At 37.4% G+C, this 14,133-nt stretch overlaps 1 protein-coding gene across 1 annotated transcript in view; it reads left to right on the forward strand.

The window, feature by feature from the left end:
- LOC121373465 (fibronectin type-III domain-containing protein 3A-like) overlaps positions 1-14,133 on the forward strand; it is a 143,102-nt gene that overhangs the window by 105,840 nt on the left and 23,129 nt on the right. Inside the window, exons 5-10 of the mRNA XM_041500133.1 lie at positions 3,763-3,887; positions 6,349-6,491; positions 8,565-8,624; positions 11,604-11,745; positions 12,132-12,185; positions 13,966-14,090. Coding sequence (XP_041356067.1) covers positions 3,763-3,887; positions 6,349-6,491; positions 8,565-8,624; positions 11,604-11,745; positions 12,132-12,185; positions 13,966-14,090 — 649 coding nt within the window. The remainder of the gene's footprint in view (positions 1-3,762; positions 3,888-6,348; positions 6,492-8,564; positions 8,625-11,603; positions 11,746-12,131; positions 12,186-13,965; positions 14,091-14,133) is intronic.

Raw genomic sequence — 14,133 nt, forward strand, 5'->3', positions numbered from 1 at the left:
AATGGGTATGGCGCCATACCCAAAACTTGCAGTTTTTTTTTTTTTTTTTTTAAAGAATTAACCTTTTGACAAAATTAACTACCTCTTATCATTACTGTATGATTTTCTTAACCCTAACCCTAAACTAAACCCATTTTCTTTCTAGGGGAGGCCCCCCATACCCCCTGTTGACTGTGGTTGCATTCAATTCTATAGAGCCATACCCACAAATGTCTTTCAGGCAGAAACGCCGACATGCAAAGGCTGTTTGCAGAAGTGTCGTTAAAGGGACATTCCTGAGTTTGCTGCATTGTAAGATGTTTTCAACTAATAAAATATTTTTACGATTAATTTTACATATTAAATATATTTTCTTGTTTAGAATATCAGTGTGTATAGTCAATGTGTTTCTGATCGTCTTAATATTTGTAAGAAGCCGAAACTGGATTTTGTCTTCAAATAATTTCGTACGTACGAAAAAACCATTTTAGGAAAGAAATGAAATTTAACCTAGTACAAATATTAGAACAATCAGAAACACGTTTAATATACAGCCTCTAATATTTTATGCAGAAAAATATATTTGATATCTAATGACAATCGTTAAAAAGTCTCTGTTAGTGGATAACATCTTAAAAATTGCAGGAAACTCAGGAATGTCCCTTTAAACAAATACTGCCTTCCTTTCCTTTTTTCCCAAACTTTGTTTGTTGGAATGTTGTTAAAACAGCGTTTTTTATGATTACTGTTATTATTCCCCAATATATTGATTTTTATTAATGCAATCATTTCCACTTTTTATAATTGTTTTGTTTTATTGAGATTCCTAAACCCGGCAAGCCGAAAGGTCGCGACTGCACATGTGATAATTATTGACTCTAAACCGTGTTTATTTTGCCTCTGTGTTATAAATATATGCAACTATTTATTTAGCAGTGGGTTTTTTTAATGCAAAGCCACAACATATGTATTCCTAATCACAGATGATAAAAACGCTTAGATATTTCGGTCTTTGTGGGTAACCCAGTTCTCATGGCACCGTGTGTCGCCTCACAGCTGACTTGAATAAAAATCAACATTGCCCCACATGTACTGGCTGGAATGAAGTGATCGTAAGATAAGCCAAAGAAACAAGAGGGGGAAAAAAAAACACCCCATCTCTTTGTAGCACAGTCATCACAATTCAACTTGCTCTGGAAATAAAACAATTCAACAATTGTATTGGTGCTCTAGGGAGAGAGGAGGAATTATGAAATGCATGAGGGAGGGTGGTTGTTACTTCAGATGAGTGCTGACATTTTCAAAGTTAAAAGTTTGTTTTGTTTAACAACACCAGTGGTGTAGGAAGGTGCCAAAAAGTGGGGGCGGGGGCACACTTTTATATTTACACACTTACACTATTATAAAGCAAATATAAAGCAAAATATCTGAAAAGTGGAGGGGGGGGGCACATGCCCCACATGCCCCTTTGCCCCCCAGCTTCCTACGCCAGTGGACACCACTAGAGCACATATTCAAATGCTCCTATAAAAGATCCCTTTCTGCATCAGGAAAAATATAGCGGGTTTCCTGTGATGACTATGTGTCGGCATTACCAAATCTTTGACATCCAATAGCCGATGATTAATTAATCAGTGTGATCTAGTGGTGTTGTTAAACAAAACAAACTTTAACTTTAATGGTTGTATAGTTCCACTGTGTGGTCTAACCTCCCCCTCCCCCCCCCCCCCCCCCAACCTCTTATACTGGTTACTGGTCTGTATGATGAAACTCGCCTGTCATCTTTTAAGGCAGGTACAACTTAATATTGAGGTGTCAGTGATCTTATTAAGAATAGAAATAACAGGTCAAAGTAACACTAATCCAGATTTTAAAAAGAAAATGTACCCTGCTATAGGCATTGGAAGATATGACATCACAGGATTCTTTACGCATCCTGGAATATCCGTGAATTTTGTGATTTTAAAAAAAATGCAACCTTTGAATGTTCTGAAAAAAGCATTAAATTTTATTGTGTCCTAGAAATGTCCTGGAAATTGAGCCGCGCGCGTCCCCCCAGTCCACTTCCACTTCCAATGCCTATACAGTGTACATTGGCTGATGTTCAAATTGCTTGCCACATTGCTTTAAAGATTATATACAGCAAAAATATGATGAGTGTGCAAAACTCGGTGGATGCAAGCTTATGTGCTGTAAATGTCGGTTCTTACTTAATTAGTGGAGTTTGGAAAAAAAAAAAAAAAAAAAAAAAAAATACAAATCTTGTTTTGTTTATAATTCCTTTGCTCTTTTGCATTTGGCAAATAGTAAGTGTTGATCTTTTGCCAAATGAAGTTTTGTTTTGACACAAGAAAAAATATAAACTTACAAAATTGTTGACTCTTGTTCAGCAATGCCATATTTTTATCTCCAAGATGGGTAACTTCTGTCTGGTGTAATGTTCTGGTTTGCCAGGTATTTTAGGCTTCTTGCAACAAGACTTGCCTCTCACTTTCTAAGTATTACTTTTAAAGACGTTTTTGTTGACAGTTTTATTTCCTGCACTGTAAATTGTTTGGCATTTTCTCACATCTATTTTGAAGTGATATGTTATGCTTAAATCAATGTAAAAGGGTAACATTTTAGAGTTGAATAGCTACTTATCTGAAACTTGCATGGTGAATTTTGATACTGAACAAAATCTTCCCTTGGTCATAGCTTGCTTTCGCTGAGTTACCCTCATTAAATAAATACTATTTCTTGCTCCATCCAGTGCACCACGACTGGTATATCAAAGGCCATGGTATGTGCTATCCCGTCTATGGGATGGTGCATATAAAAGATCCCTTGCTGCTGATCGAAAAGAGTTGCCTATGAAGTGTCGATAGTGGGTTTCTTCCCTCATTATCTGTGTGGTCCTTAACCATATGTCTGACACCATAAATACCGTAAATCTACAACCGTAAATAAAATGTGTTGAGTGCATCATTAAATAAAACATTTCCTTCCTAAGAGAAATGTATATAAATACAAATATAGGTACTTCAATACCAGTGTCAATAAAATCACAAAGATCTATTTGTATAGAATCCAGATTATTAAGCTAGCATCAGTATATAATTATATAGAATTGTTTTATATGCAATAAAGTACAAAAATGTACACTTTATAACGAACATGTTTAGAACGAATTACTGCATATAGAACAAACTGATTGTAAAGTCCCGTTGTATCACCTTATACATTAAACCAACTTATGCAAATGTGTACAACGAACCGCTGCTATAACAAACTAACTATCATGGTCCCTTCCAGTTCGTTACAAGAATACTTTACTATATATAAGTCCAGTGGTAAAGCACTCGCTTGTTGCGTGGTTGATTTGGGATCGATCCCTGTCAGTGGGCCCATTGGGCTATTTCTCACTCCAACCAGTGCACCACGACTGGTACATCCAAGGCCGTAGTATGTACTATCCTGTTTATGGGATGGGGCATATAAAAGATCCCTTGCTGCTAATCAAAAAGAGTAGCCCATGAATGGGTCCATCGACGGGAATCGATCCTAGACCGACCGCACATCAAGCGAACACTTTACCACTGGGCCACATCCCGCCCCTTGAAAAAGTAATTTTGTGAATGCATGTGTGTTGTTACCGATATTTGTAGTTCCTGTAGGACAAGTTGTTAGAGCAGTTTACTTGTCCTACACCCAAAACCATTTATCCTGAGTACTGCATAGAACATTATTATACGGTGAGTTTTATTAATATTTTAAAACCTCTTTGACTTTGTGTATTTGCAGTGAATGGAGAAGTTCAGCATGGAAACCACGTCTCAAACATGTCCCCGACAGAAAATGGTCCAACAGAACCCGACGAAGACAATTCCCTTATTTTACAATATCTTTCAAACATGCCCCCTCCCAGGGTAAGTGAATTCCTTATTTTACAATATCTTTCAAACATGCCCCCTCCTAGGGTGAGTGAATTCCTTATTTTACAATATCTTTCAAACATGCCCCCTCCCAGGGTAAGTGAATTCCTTATTTTACAATATTTTTCAAACATGCCCCCTCCTAGGGTGAGTGAATTCCTTATTTTACAATATCTTTCAAACATGCCCCCTCCCAGGGTAAGTGAATTCCTTATTTTACAATATTTTTCAAACATGCCCCCTTCCAGGGTAAGGGAATTCCTTTATCTTTCTCAAACGTGAGCCTTCATAGGGTAAATGAATTGTTCATTTTACAATATCTTTCTCAAATGTGAGCCTTCGTAGGATAAATGAATTGTTCATTTTACAATATCTTTCAAACATGCCCCCTCCCAGGATAAATGAATTCCCAGAGTAAGTGAATTCCTTTATCTTTGAAACATGCCCCCTCCCAGGGTAAGTGAATTCCTTATTTTACAATATCTTTCAAACATGCCCCCTCCCAGGGTAAGTGAATTCCTTATTTTACAATATCTTTCAAACATGCCCCCTCCCAGGGTAAGTGAATCTGGGATTGCCTTGTTTTATAATCTTTTTTAAAGGATGATCAAAACCTAAGGAACGATTCTGTAATTGGGTTTTCCCCCTTTTTCAACCAGTGCACCACGACAGGTATATCAGGGGCCATTGTATGTGCTGTCCAGTATCTTTGTTATTTTTAACCTCTGGGCCTTGGAATGCGAGTATTTTCAATCACCTGCTAACCGTAAAAACTTAAAGCAGGGCTAGAAATGAAAAAAAAATCTGCATGCACCAAAAATAAGGCAACTTTGTTTTTTGTTTTTATACGATGCTATTCGGAATTATTCGGCAATACCTATATTTATTTATTTATTTATTAACAGTACTGGAACGTTATACAACTGCGTTTATTACTGATTCTTGATCAAATTTGAAAATTTCACCCAAAGTAAACGCCTTACAGAAATCTATAATAGGCCTGTTACAAAAACGTACGAATATTTGTGTTTTGTATTAAGCAAGTTATCAACTTTTTTAACTCGATAAGATCTGTTGGTATAATATAAATTAGCCTACGGAATTCAACGAGAAGTTGCGATTGAAATAATCACTGGCTGACTTCGAGTCAACTACGCGAGTAACGCACCTGCAAGTTCGCAATCATCTGATCAAGTACCCATATCTGAGGTCGAAAATGTTCAAGGCAGTTACGGTACTTTGTATTGATCACAGATCTGGCGGAGTTCAATTTGTCAGTGACGACAACAACTCTTATGCGCGTGGATACCCCAAAGTCAGTCTCGACCACCTTCCCTGGAAGGACTTTCCTTTGGCACTGTCACTAACCCTAACCCTAACCCTAACTCTCTATGATAAGTATTTATAATGTTCTTTATACGTGACAGTGCCAAAGGAAACTCCTACCCCTTCCCTAATACCATTCACGGATATAACCGAGATATTGCCGGCAATTTTCGCAAATATATTTCACGGAAATGACCGAAAGGGCGCCATTGTTGTAAGTAGGATTATGGGATACAAAATGGATGCGCCCATAAGATAAAAGTTATCGTTTTCATGTGGCAAACAAATTACGAAATGCATACGCAAAATTCAACAACTTGAGTCTGAATCTGGTAGACAACAGGATACTAGTATATGCAATACACAATACTTGAAAAATATTAGCATGCACCGCGTGCACCCAGTTTTAAAAGTTACATGCACACGCAAAAATCAGCATGCACCGGTGCATGTACTAACACTGCATTTCGAGCCCTGTAAAGGGCATATAGTTAATAGTGAAGTTCAAATGTAAATAATCAAAACAATTGTTTTTTTCTTTTTGGACCAAATGCCCGCTCTAAAACGCGTCAATAATTAACTAATGGGCAATAGCCTCCTATATATTTTTTTGACAGACACAAACATATTAAATAATTTCCCTTTCCCCATTTGAAGTGTACAGCAATCGAAATTGTTCCCAATATTCAAACAACTCTCTTTCTGTCCCGATCGATACAACTGACATTTGTCAGAGGTGGCAGTCGGGATGGATGTGCCTGAACCTTCAGTAAATAGAGTTTTGATTGGTTGGTTGGTTGCTGTCCAGTCTGTGCGATGGTGCATATAAAAGATTCCTTATTGCTAATGGAAAAATGTAGCAGAGATTTCCTCTAAGATTACATGTATGTGTCAGAATTATGAAATGTTTGACAATCGGTAGTCGATGATTAATTAATCAGTGTGCTCTAGTGGTGTCATTAAACAAAACGAAACTTCCAACTGCAGCAGGGATTTCCTCTAAGACTGTCAGAATTATGTAATGTTTTCACAATCTGTAGTCATTGATTAATTAATCAAGTGTGTTTCAGTGTTCATTAAAGAAAATAAATGTTTTTAACTCCACCTAATAGTCTGTGTTGTGTTGCAGGTTACTGATATAGAGGCTAGAAGTGCCTTGATACAGATATCTCCTCCTGATTGTGATTCTAGTGACCTTGACGCGTCCGAGTTCAAATATGAGTTACTGCTGTCTGACAAGGGACGCGATGCCAAATACAAACCAGTTTATAGGTAAGCTGATGCTCCGTGATTCTTATTGATTTAATTTTTATTACACACATCTATTATATGTGCAGGGGTGCAGAAATGGAACGTATTTCACTAGCCCGCTGGACCAGAACCAACTAAAATTTACTAGCCCGCAATAATTTCTACTAATCTGCCAGTCTTTAGAATAATATATTATTAATAATATTATAATATACAGTGTCTTCACTTCAAATGATATATATGAATATATTGACAAAACATTATTAAGAACACCTGGCAAGTGATCAACATTACATAACAAACAAAATGAAAAAGACAGATCGCACATCGGACTGGTACTTGCATTTTTTAACTCATCCTTCAGAATTTTTACTCGCATTTGGCAACCGGGCGAGTACTTTCTGCACTACTGTATGTGTGTGGTATAAAGTGCTCGTTCTGACAGTAGCTAGTGGGAAGATCTCTAAGTGCTCAGTTGGTAGAGCACTGGACTCTTGCACTGAGGGTATCTGGTTCGAATCCTCGTCAGTGGACGTTGATCTATATGTTACATTTGGAGCCAACTTCAGAAACTGGGTGTGTTTTTAACACCGGAATACAATTATATCCCAGTCAGGATGCCTAACCTGTGTTTCTGCTAGAAAGAAATTTTGGGATTGGCGCTATGAAATTTAATATTTACAATGTGTGTGCTGAATGCAACTATACAGTCGATAGGGGGTATGGGGGGGGGGGGCCTCCCTCAGAACGAAAATGGGTTTGGTTTTGGGTTAGGGTGAAGAAAATCAGTAATGATAAGTCATTAATTTGATCAAAAGGTCAACTTAAAAAAAAAGAAAATCTGCAAAAAAAATGTGGGTATGGCGTCATACCCATTTTACCCTCTGGCAGAAACCCTGCTAACAGTTCAATGGCCCGTGGCCCACAGCTTCAGAATTTGGCTTCACTTGAGTGTTTCTGGTTCAAATCCCTTCACTGGAGGTTGAATTATCTGTTACAGCAGTGAGTAACATAGTGTGTTGTCACTGTACCATGTTTCCTACAAGCAGATCCTTTTAGATGACAAAAATTAGGGGTGTAACGATATACTCGAATATTCAGTGTACTGAACAGTGATCTGTATTGTAGTTGCATTTGTATTTGTCACTAGCTGAACCGAATACACGAATACATATAATATTATGTAATGCTAACGGTATAATTAATGTTTCTTATTGACACTCACCAAAATGCAATACCGATTCAGTTATTTGATGTCCGGACTGGTTTTGTAGAAGATCAAGCGCATAGACCAATCTTTTTTTATTCAACACATTGGACTGGGTACCTTATGTCTACCTTGATTTCGCATGATTAAAAAGTTTTTATTTTAAATATTTTTTCTAAATACTGTTCTTCCTTTCTGCAAAACCTTTCCACTTTTGTATTCATGGACGTGATACATATTCGTATTCGTTACCTCATATTAGTGATATGCATCATATTCATCACTGGCGGGCTATTCTCGTTCCAGCCAGTGCACCACGACAGGTATATCAAATGCCGTGGTATGTACTATCCTGTCTGTGGGATGGTGCATATAAAAGATCCCCTGCTGGTAATCGAAAAGAATAGCCCATGAAGTGGCGACAGTGGGTTTGCTCCCTCAATACCTGTGTGGTCTTTAGCCATATGTTTGACGCCATATAACCATAAATAAAATGTGTTCAGTGCGTTGATAAATAAAATATTTCCTTCCTTTCTTCCATGTTCGCCACAATGTGTATTTGTTACACCCCTAACACAAATTAAATTATTTATCTTTAGAATATTAATTACGGAATAACAGGTGGTGTGTACGGTGACCTACTTTAAGGTGTCCTACTTTAAGGTTTTAAGGTGACCTACTTTAAGGTGACCTACTTTAAGGTTTCAAGGTGACCTACTTTAAAGTGACCTACTTTAAGGTTTTAAGGTGACCTACTTTAAGGTGACCTACTTTAAGGTTTCAAGGTGACCTACTTTAAAGTGACCTACTTTTCACATATCTTTTTATTATTTCCATTATTGGTGCTTACAGCAGTTGACTCTTTTTTTTCTTCTTTTTTTCACCAGTGGTGATGCCACAGAAATAACATTGAAAGATCTGAAACCAGCAACAGAATACTTCTTAAGGTGAGCAAAATATTTCTGTGGTTTTATGGTTTTTATTGAAACTTCAATGGACCCATTCTCTGATTGTTTTTTCCCCCCGTCTCAACCATTGCCCCACTACTAGTATATCAAATGTTATGGTATGTGCTGTCCTGCTAGTGAAAAAATGTAGCAGGTTTCCTCTAAGACTTCACATAAAAAATTACCAATTTGTTTTTACATCCTATAGCCATTGATTAACTAATCAATGTGCTCTACTAGTGCTGTTAAACAAAATAAACTTTTTTTTAAATATCCAAGGGGTTAAAAGTATTCTTGAAAATATCCAAGGGGTTAAAAGTATTCTTGAAAATATCCAAGGGGTTAAAAGTATTCTTGAAAATATCCAAGGGGTTAAAAGTATTCTTGAAAATATTCAAGGGGTTAAAAGTATTCTTGAAAATATCCAAGGGGTTAAAGTATTCCTGAAAATATCCAAGGGGTTAAAGTATTTTGTAGTTTTTTTCTCTCTTCGAGCACTATGGTATTAAATTAGTGTTAAATATAAGGTTTGAAAGTATTGCACACTTGCATACTGTTACAGTGTTCCCCAACGTTTTTTAAAAACTAGGTTGATGTGATGTCTGTAAACAGACATGTTAGTGTGCAGACATATAGCTCACAGCTGCGGAACTAAGACATGAGGGGGAGGAAATCTTTCCTAAGACATTTTTCAAATGGCATACATGTAAATGCAATTTCCTGACATCTGGGAGACAAGTTGGGTGTGTAATGTATGTGAGAAACGTTTAAATTTGAAGGAAATATGACATTTTGCTAGCGCGGCTGGATTAGATTATTTGACATGGCAGACATGCTTTTGCATCTAAATTGAAATGGGATGGGACGTAGGGCAGGGTTTGGGATTGATCCCCATCGGTGGGCCCATTGGGCTATTTCTCATTCCAGCCAGTGCACCACAACTGGTATATCAAAGGCCGTAGTATATGGCAGACATGCTTTTGAAAATCATGAGGATGACACTAAGTTACACCAGCCTAGCGAGGCGTCAACCGGAGGCATGGTCAGGAGGGCGAGAGTTTACGATCATATGGTAGACTGGTTTTTGAATCTAAATTGAAATGGGATGGGACGTAGGGCAGGGTCTAGGATCGATCCCCATCGGTGGGCCCATTGGGCTATTTTACGGTCCAGCCAGTGCACCGCGACTGATATATCAAAGGTCGTGGTATGTACTACCCTATCTGTGGGATGGTGCATATAAAAGAACCCTTGCTGCTAATCGAAAAGGAGTAACTCATGAAGTGCTGACTTCAGGTTTCCTCTCAATATCTGTATGGTCCTTAACCATATGTCTGACGCCAATAAAATGTGTTGAGTGCATCGTTAAATAAAACATTTCTTTATTTATTTATAAATTAAAATGAATGTGATATGATAGCAGGGGTTTGTCCAGGCGTTCTGTGGGTCTGAACACAGGCCCCTCCCCCAAAAGAAAGTGGCACTGAAAATTGTCAATTTCTATGCTAAAAATCCCCAATATATATTTTTAATTATGTCTGCTCAAATAAATTAATATAACAGTGGTGATCTGTATCATTTAGTAGCATTAAGAATATCCCAAGTATGATTTACTCGTGCTGGGGGTGGGGGGGGGGACGTAGCCTGATGTGTCGTCGGTTTGGGATCGATCCCCGTCGGTGGGCCCATTTGGCTATTTCTCATTCCAGCCAGTGCACCACGACTGGTACATCAAAAACTGTAGTATGTGCTATCCTGTCTGTGGGATGGCACATATAAAAGATCCCTTGTTACTAATGGAAAAATATAGCAGGTTTCTTCTCTGAGACTTATGAGTCAGAATAACCAAATGTTTGACATCCAATAGACGATGATTAATAAATCTATGTGCTCTAGTGGTGTCATTAAAGAAAACAAACTTTTAACTACATTTAAATGAATGTGTTATGATAGAAGACATGGCGAGCTACCAACCTGATGCATGTTCAGGAAAGCCAGTGCTCAGAGCGCTCATTTGACTGGTTTTTGCACTTAATGTTAAAGGAATGTGATGGTATCAGTCAACCTGTTCGAACATATGCCACTGGTTACAGCGTTGGAGAACCCTACTGTTTTTATTGCACCAGTCTAGACTGCCAGTCTTTAATGACATCATATGCATGTAATTTGTATGGAGTTAGTTTCAAAATGTCAATAAAGACTTGAGTGTAGACTTTTTTTTAACAAATGTTTTATTTTGTATAATTCTGACAAATTTCTTTCTTGCACATTAAAAACTGCAGGGAACATTTTGTTTTCAAAATCGTGATTAGCGACATGTTTAGTCAGTTGAAAGTTGATTATCAACTACTGTTTAATGTTGTAAAATTGTGTAGCGATCTCTGAAGCCCAATGGATTAAATCTCGTTCCAGCCAGTGCACCATGACTGGTATATCAAAAGCCATGGTATGTGTTATCCTGTCTGTGGGATAGTGCATATAAAAGATCCCTTGCTGCTAATTGAAAAGAGTAGCCTATGAAGTAGCGACAGCGGGTTTCCTCTCTCAATATCTGTGTGGTCCTTAACCATATGTCTGACGCCATATTACCATAAATAAAATGTGTTGAGTGCGTTGTTAAATAAAACATTTCTTTCTTTCGATTTCTGAAACATGTGACGTGATACTGAACAAAATGTTCCCTGTACTGTGTACACTATTTTCCACGGCTTTTTATTTGCCTTGTTCATTTTTTTTTATTGTTAGGGTTCTCTCTGTATGAATACAGGGCTAGCTCTGGATCAGCAAAATATTTTGCCAAATTGTCCATTAAACTTAAAAAATTGCAGAAATCAACAGTTGTTTTCTTAAAAAGATCAATTATTACATGAAATTATTTCGCCAACTGCTTTCAAAATTCGCACTTGGCGAATTTGGCGAATGCCAGAGCTAGTCCTGGAATGTGTATGTAGTGTGTTAAATATCTTATTTATTTTTTAGGGTGTGTACAGTGCTAAATGATGACCTGAAAGGAAACCAGACCGACGCGGTCAGTTTTCGCACGGCTGCCTGCGAGCCTGACATGCCCCAACCCGCTACACTTCTAGCCAAAACTAAAACCTCATTACAGCTCAAATGGAAGGTGAGTTTTATAATTTTTCAGTTGTATCTTAACTGGTGTGTTTTCTTACCAGATTTTTTGAAAGATCCAATCTTCGATTACATACTTTAATGTTATGATAATATAATTCAGTTTATAACTGCCAAGTATCCAAAAATTATAATGTCTCTTATGAAATTATTTTCATGTACAAAACCCACATGATTCATGTAATTATTTGCATTTGCTACATACATGTACATGTAAAGTGTAATAAATTGTTTGTCTAGTTTCCAAATTAATGTTAAATGTAGCTAATTCAAACATACATGCAAAGATTTGTGATTCATATTGTAGTGAAAAACCTGTTATTCATAACAGTAAAGATTTTGTTTACTGTAAAAATTTATAACTGTTATTACTTACAGGCCGCATGTGAGAATGGGTCTAAAATTTCAACATATACCCTGGAATGTGACCAGGTAAGTTTTAAAAACATAAGAATAGAGGTAGATAAATATCTAATATATCTATCAATATTTTGAAATGTAATTGTAAAATGTTTTATGAGTGGTAAAGTATTATATTAATACCATGACATTATGATCTCTTCCATTTACTGGATAATAGTGCAAAGAGTAACCAACTGTAAACAATCAAGTAGGCTTCATATTGTAAAGGGAAAGAAAGAAAGAAATGTTTTATTTAACGACGCACTCAACACATTTTATTTTACGGTTATATGGCGTCAGACATATGGTTAAGGACCACACAGATTTTGAGAGGAAACCCGCTGTCGCCATTACATGGGCTACTCTTCCGATTGGCAGCAAGGGATCTTTTATTTGCGCTTCCCACAGGCAGGATAGCACAAACCATGGCCTTTGTTGAACCAGTTATGGATCACTGGTCGGTGCAAGTGGTTTACACCTACCCATTGAGCCTTGCGGAGCACTCACTCAGGGTTTGGAGTCGGTATCTGGATTAAAAATCCCATGCCTCGACTGGGATCCGAACCCAGTACCTACCAGCCTGTAGACCGATGGCCTGCCACGACGCCACCGAGGCCGGTATATTGTGAAGGGAAATACATTTTCTGCAGAGTTATCGAATTTCGACTTTTTTGTGGTCTTTTAAGTTTGGATTCAAGACTACTGTCTTAAGAAGTTTCTATAAAAAGTTTACATTGCTCAACCACTTTTTTTTTCTTCTAGCATACTATATTATTTCTGACATCAAAGGGAAGTAACCTGTCAAACAAACACATTACTGAAAATAAAAATGTTACGTTACTTCCAGTTTTAAAATTGGAAAAAAAAAGTGATTTATAGACAAGTGACAGATAATTGAAAAATCAAAGCTAGTATTAAAAACTTGTTTTTAGTCTCCTACCGGTCCAATCGGAGCGGACTATAGGTTTCATCTCCGTCCTTCAGTCTGTCTGTCCGTCTATCCATCCAACTGTCTATCCCACATATGTTTTCCGGAAGTTTTTTTCAAATGCCTTGAGATATTGAGCTGAAATTTTGTGTATACTGTAGCTTCAACAGATCAAGTGCAACTTTCATGGCAATTTACCCATTTTTGACAGAGTTATGGCCCTTGAACTTAGGAGGTGTGAAATTTTTTTCCCGGATTTTTGCAATACCTGGAGATACCAAGATGAACTTTTGTATATAGCTTTATCATTTGTATATAGCTTTACAGATCAAGATAGTTTCATGGTGATTTATCCACTTCTCAGAGTTATGGCCCTTGAATTTAGGAGATGTTGGGCCCGGTAGGGGACATGTATTGCTTTAGTAGTACTCCCAGAATGCTTGTTTAAAGTATAAAGAGAAGCATTTGGCATTTTCAAAGAAGATAGTTCAATCTGTCGGTGACAATCCAGTTATTTCAAGGGATCAGTGTATAGACTTGCAAAAAGCTTCTTTCTTTTTGTTCTTTTCTTTTTAAATATGTAAAAATATTCAAAATATGCACTCATGCACCTAGCACCTAGCTTAAGGGGCCGTCCATAATTTTCAACATTTTCACGAGCATACAAACCATACACGGGGGGGGGGTTAAGGGGCCAGCGTACTCTTTTTAAAACGAAAAATGTCGATCAACATGGTCAAAAGTGTACGGTTTATACGCTTGTGAAAATTATGGATGGCCTCTAAGTACGTGTAAGTGGGTACATACCATAAGAATCATGAGGGCATGTGTATGTTTATGTATTTTTATATCTATAATATTGGACTGTGGTTTTATCTGCAGGGGAATGGTGATGGTAATTTTGTCGAAGTCTACAATGGCCTGCAGAGACAGTACCGTATGACCAAGCTGCAGGCGGCCTCACGGTATACATTCAGACTGGCCGCCATCAACAGTGTGGGCAAAAGGTGAGTGCCATTTAGACTTATTTTTTCAAGAAATTTTAGAACT

Source organism: Gigantopelta aegis, chromosome 1 (genome assembly GCF_016097555.1).
Source record: "Gigantopelta aegis isolate Gae_Host chromosome 1, Gae_host_genome, whole genome shotgun sequence".
Taxonomy (NCBI): domain Eukaryota; kingdom Metazoa; phylum Mollusca; class Gastropoda; order Neomphalida; family Peltospiridae; genus Gigantopelta; species Gigantopelta aegis.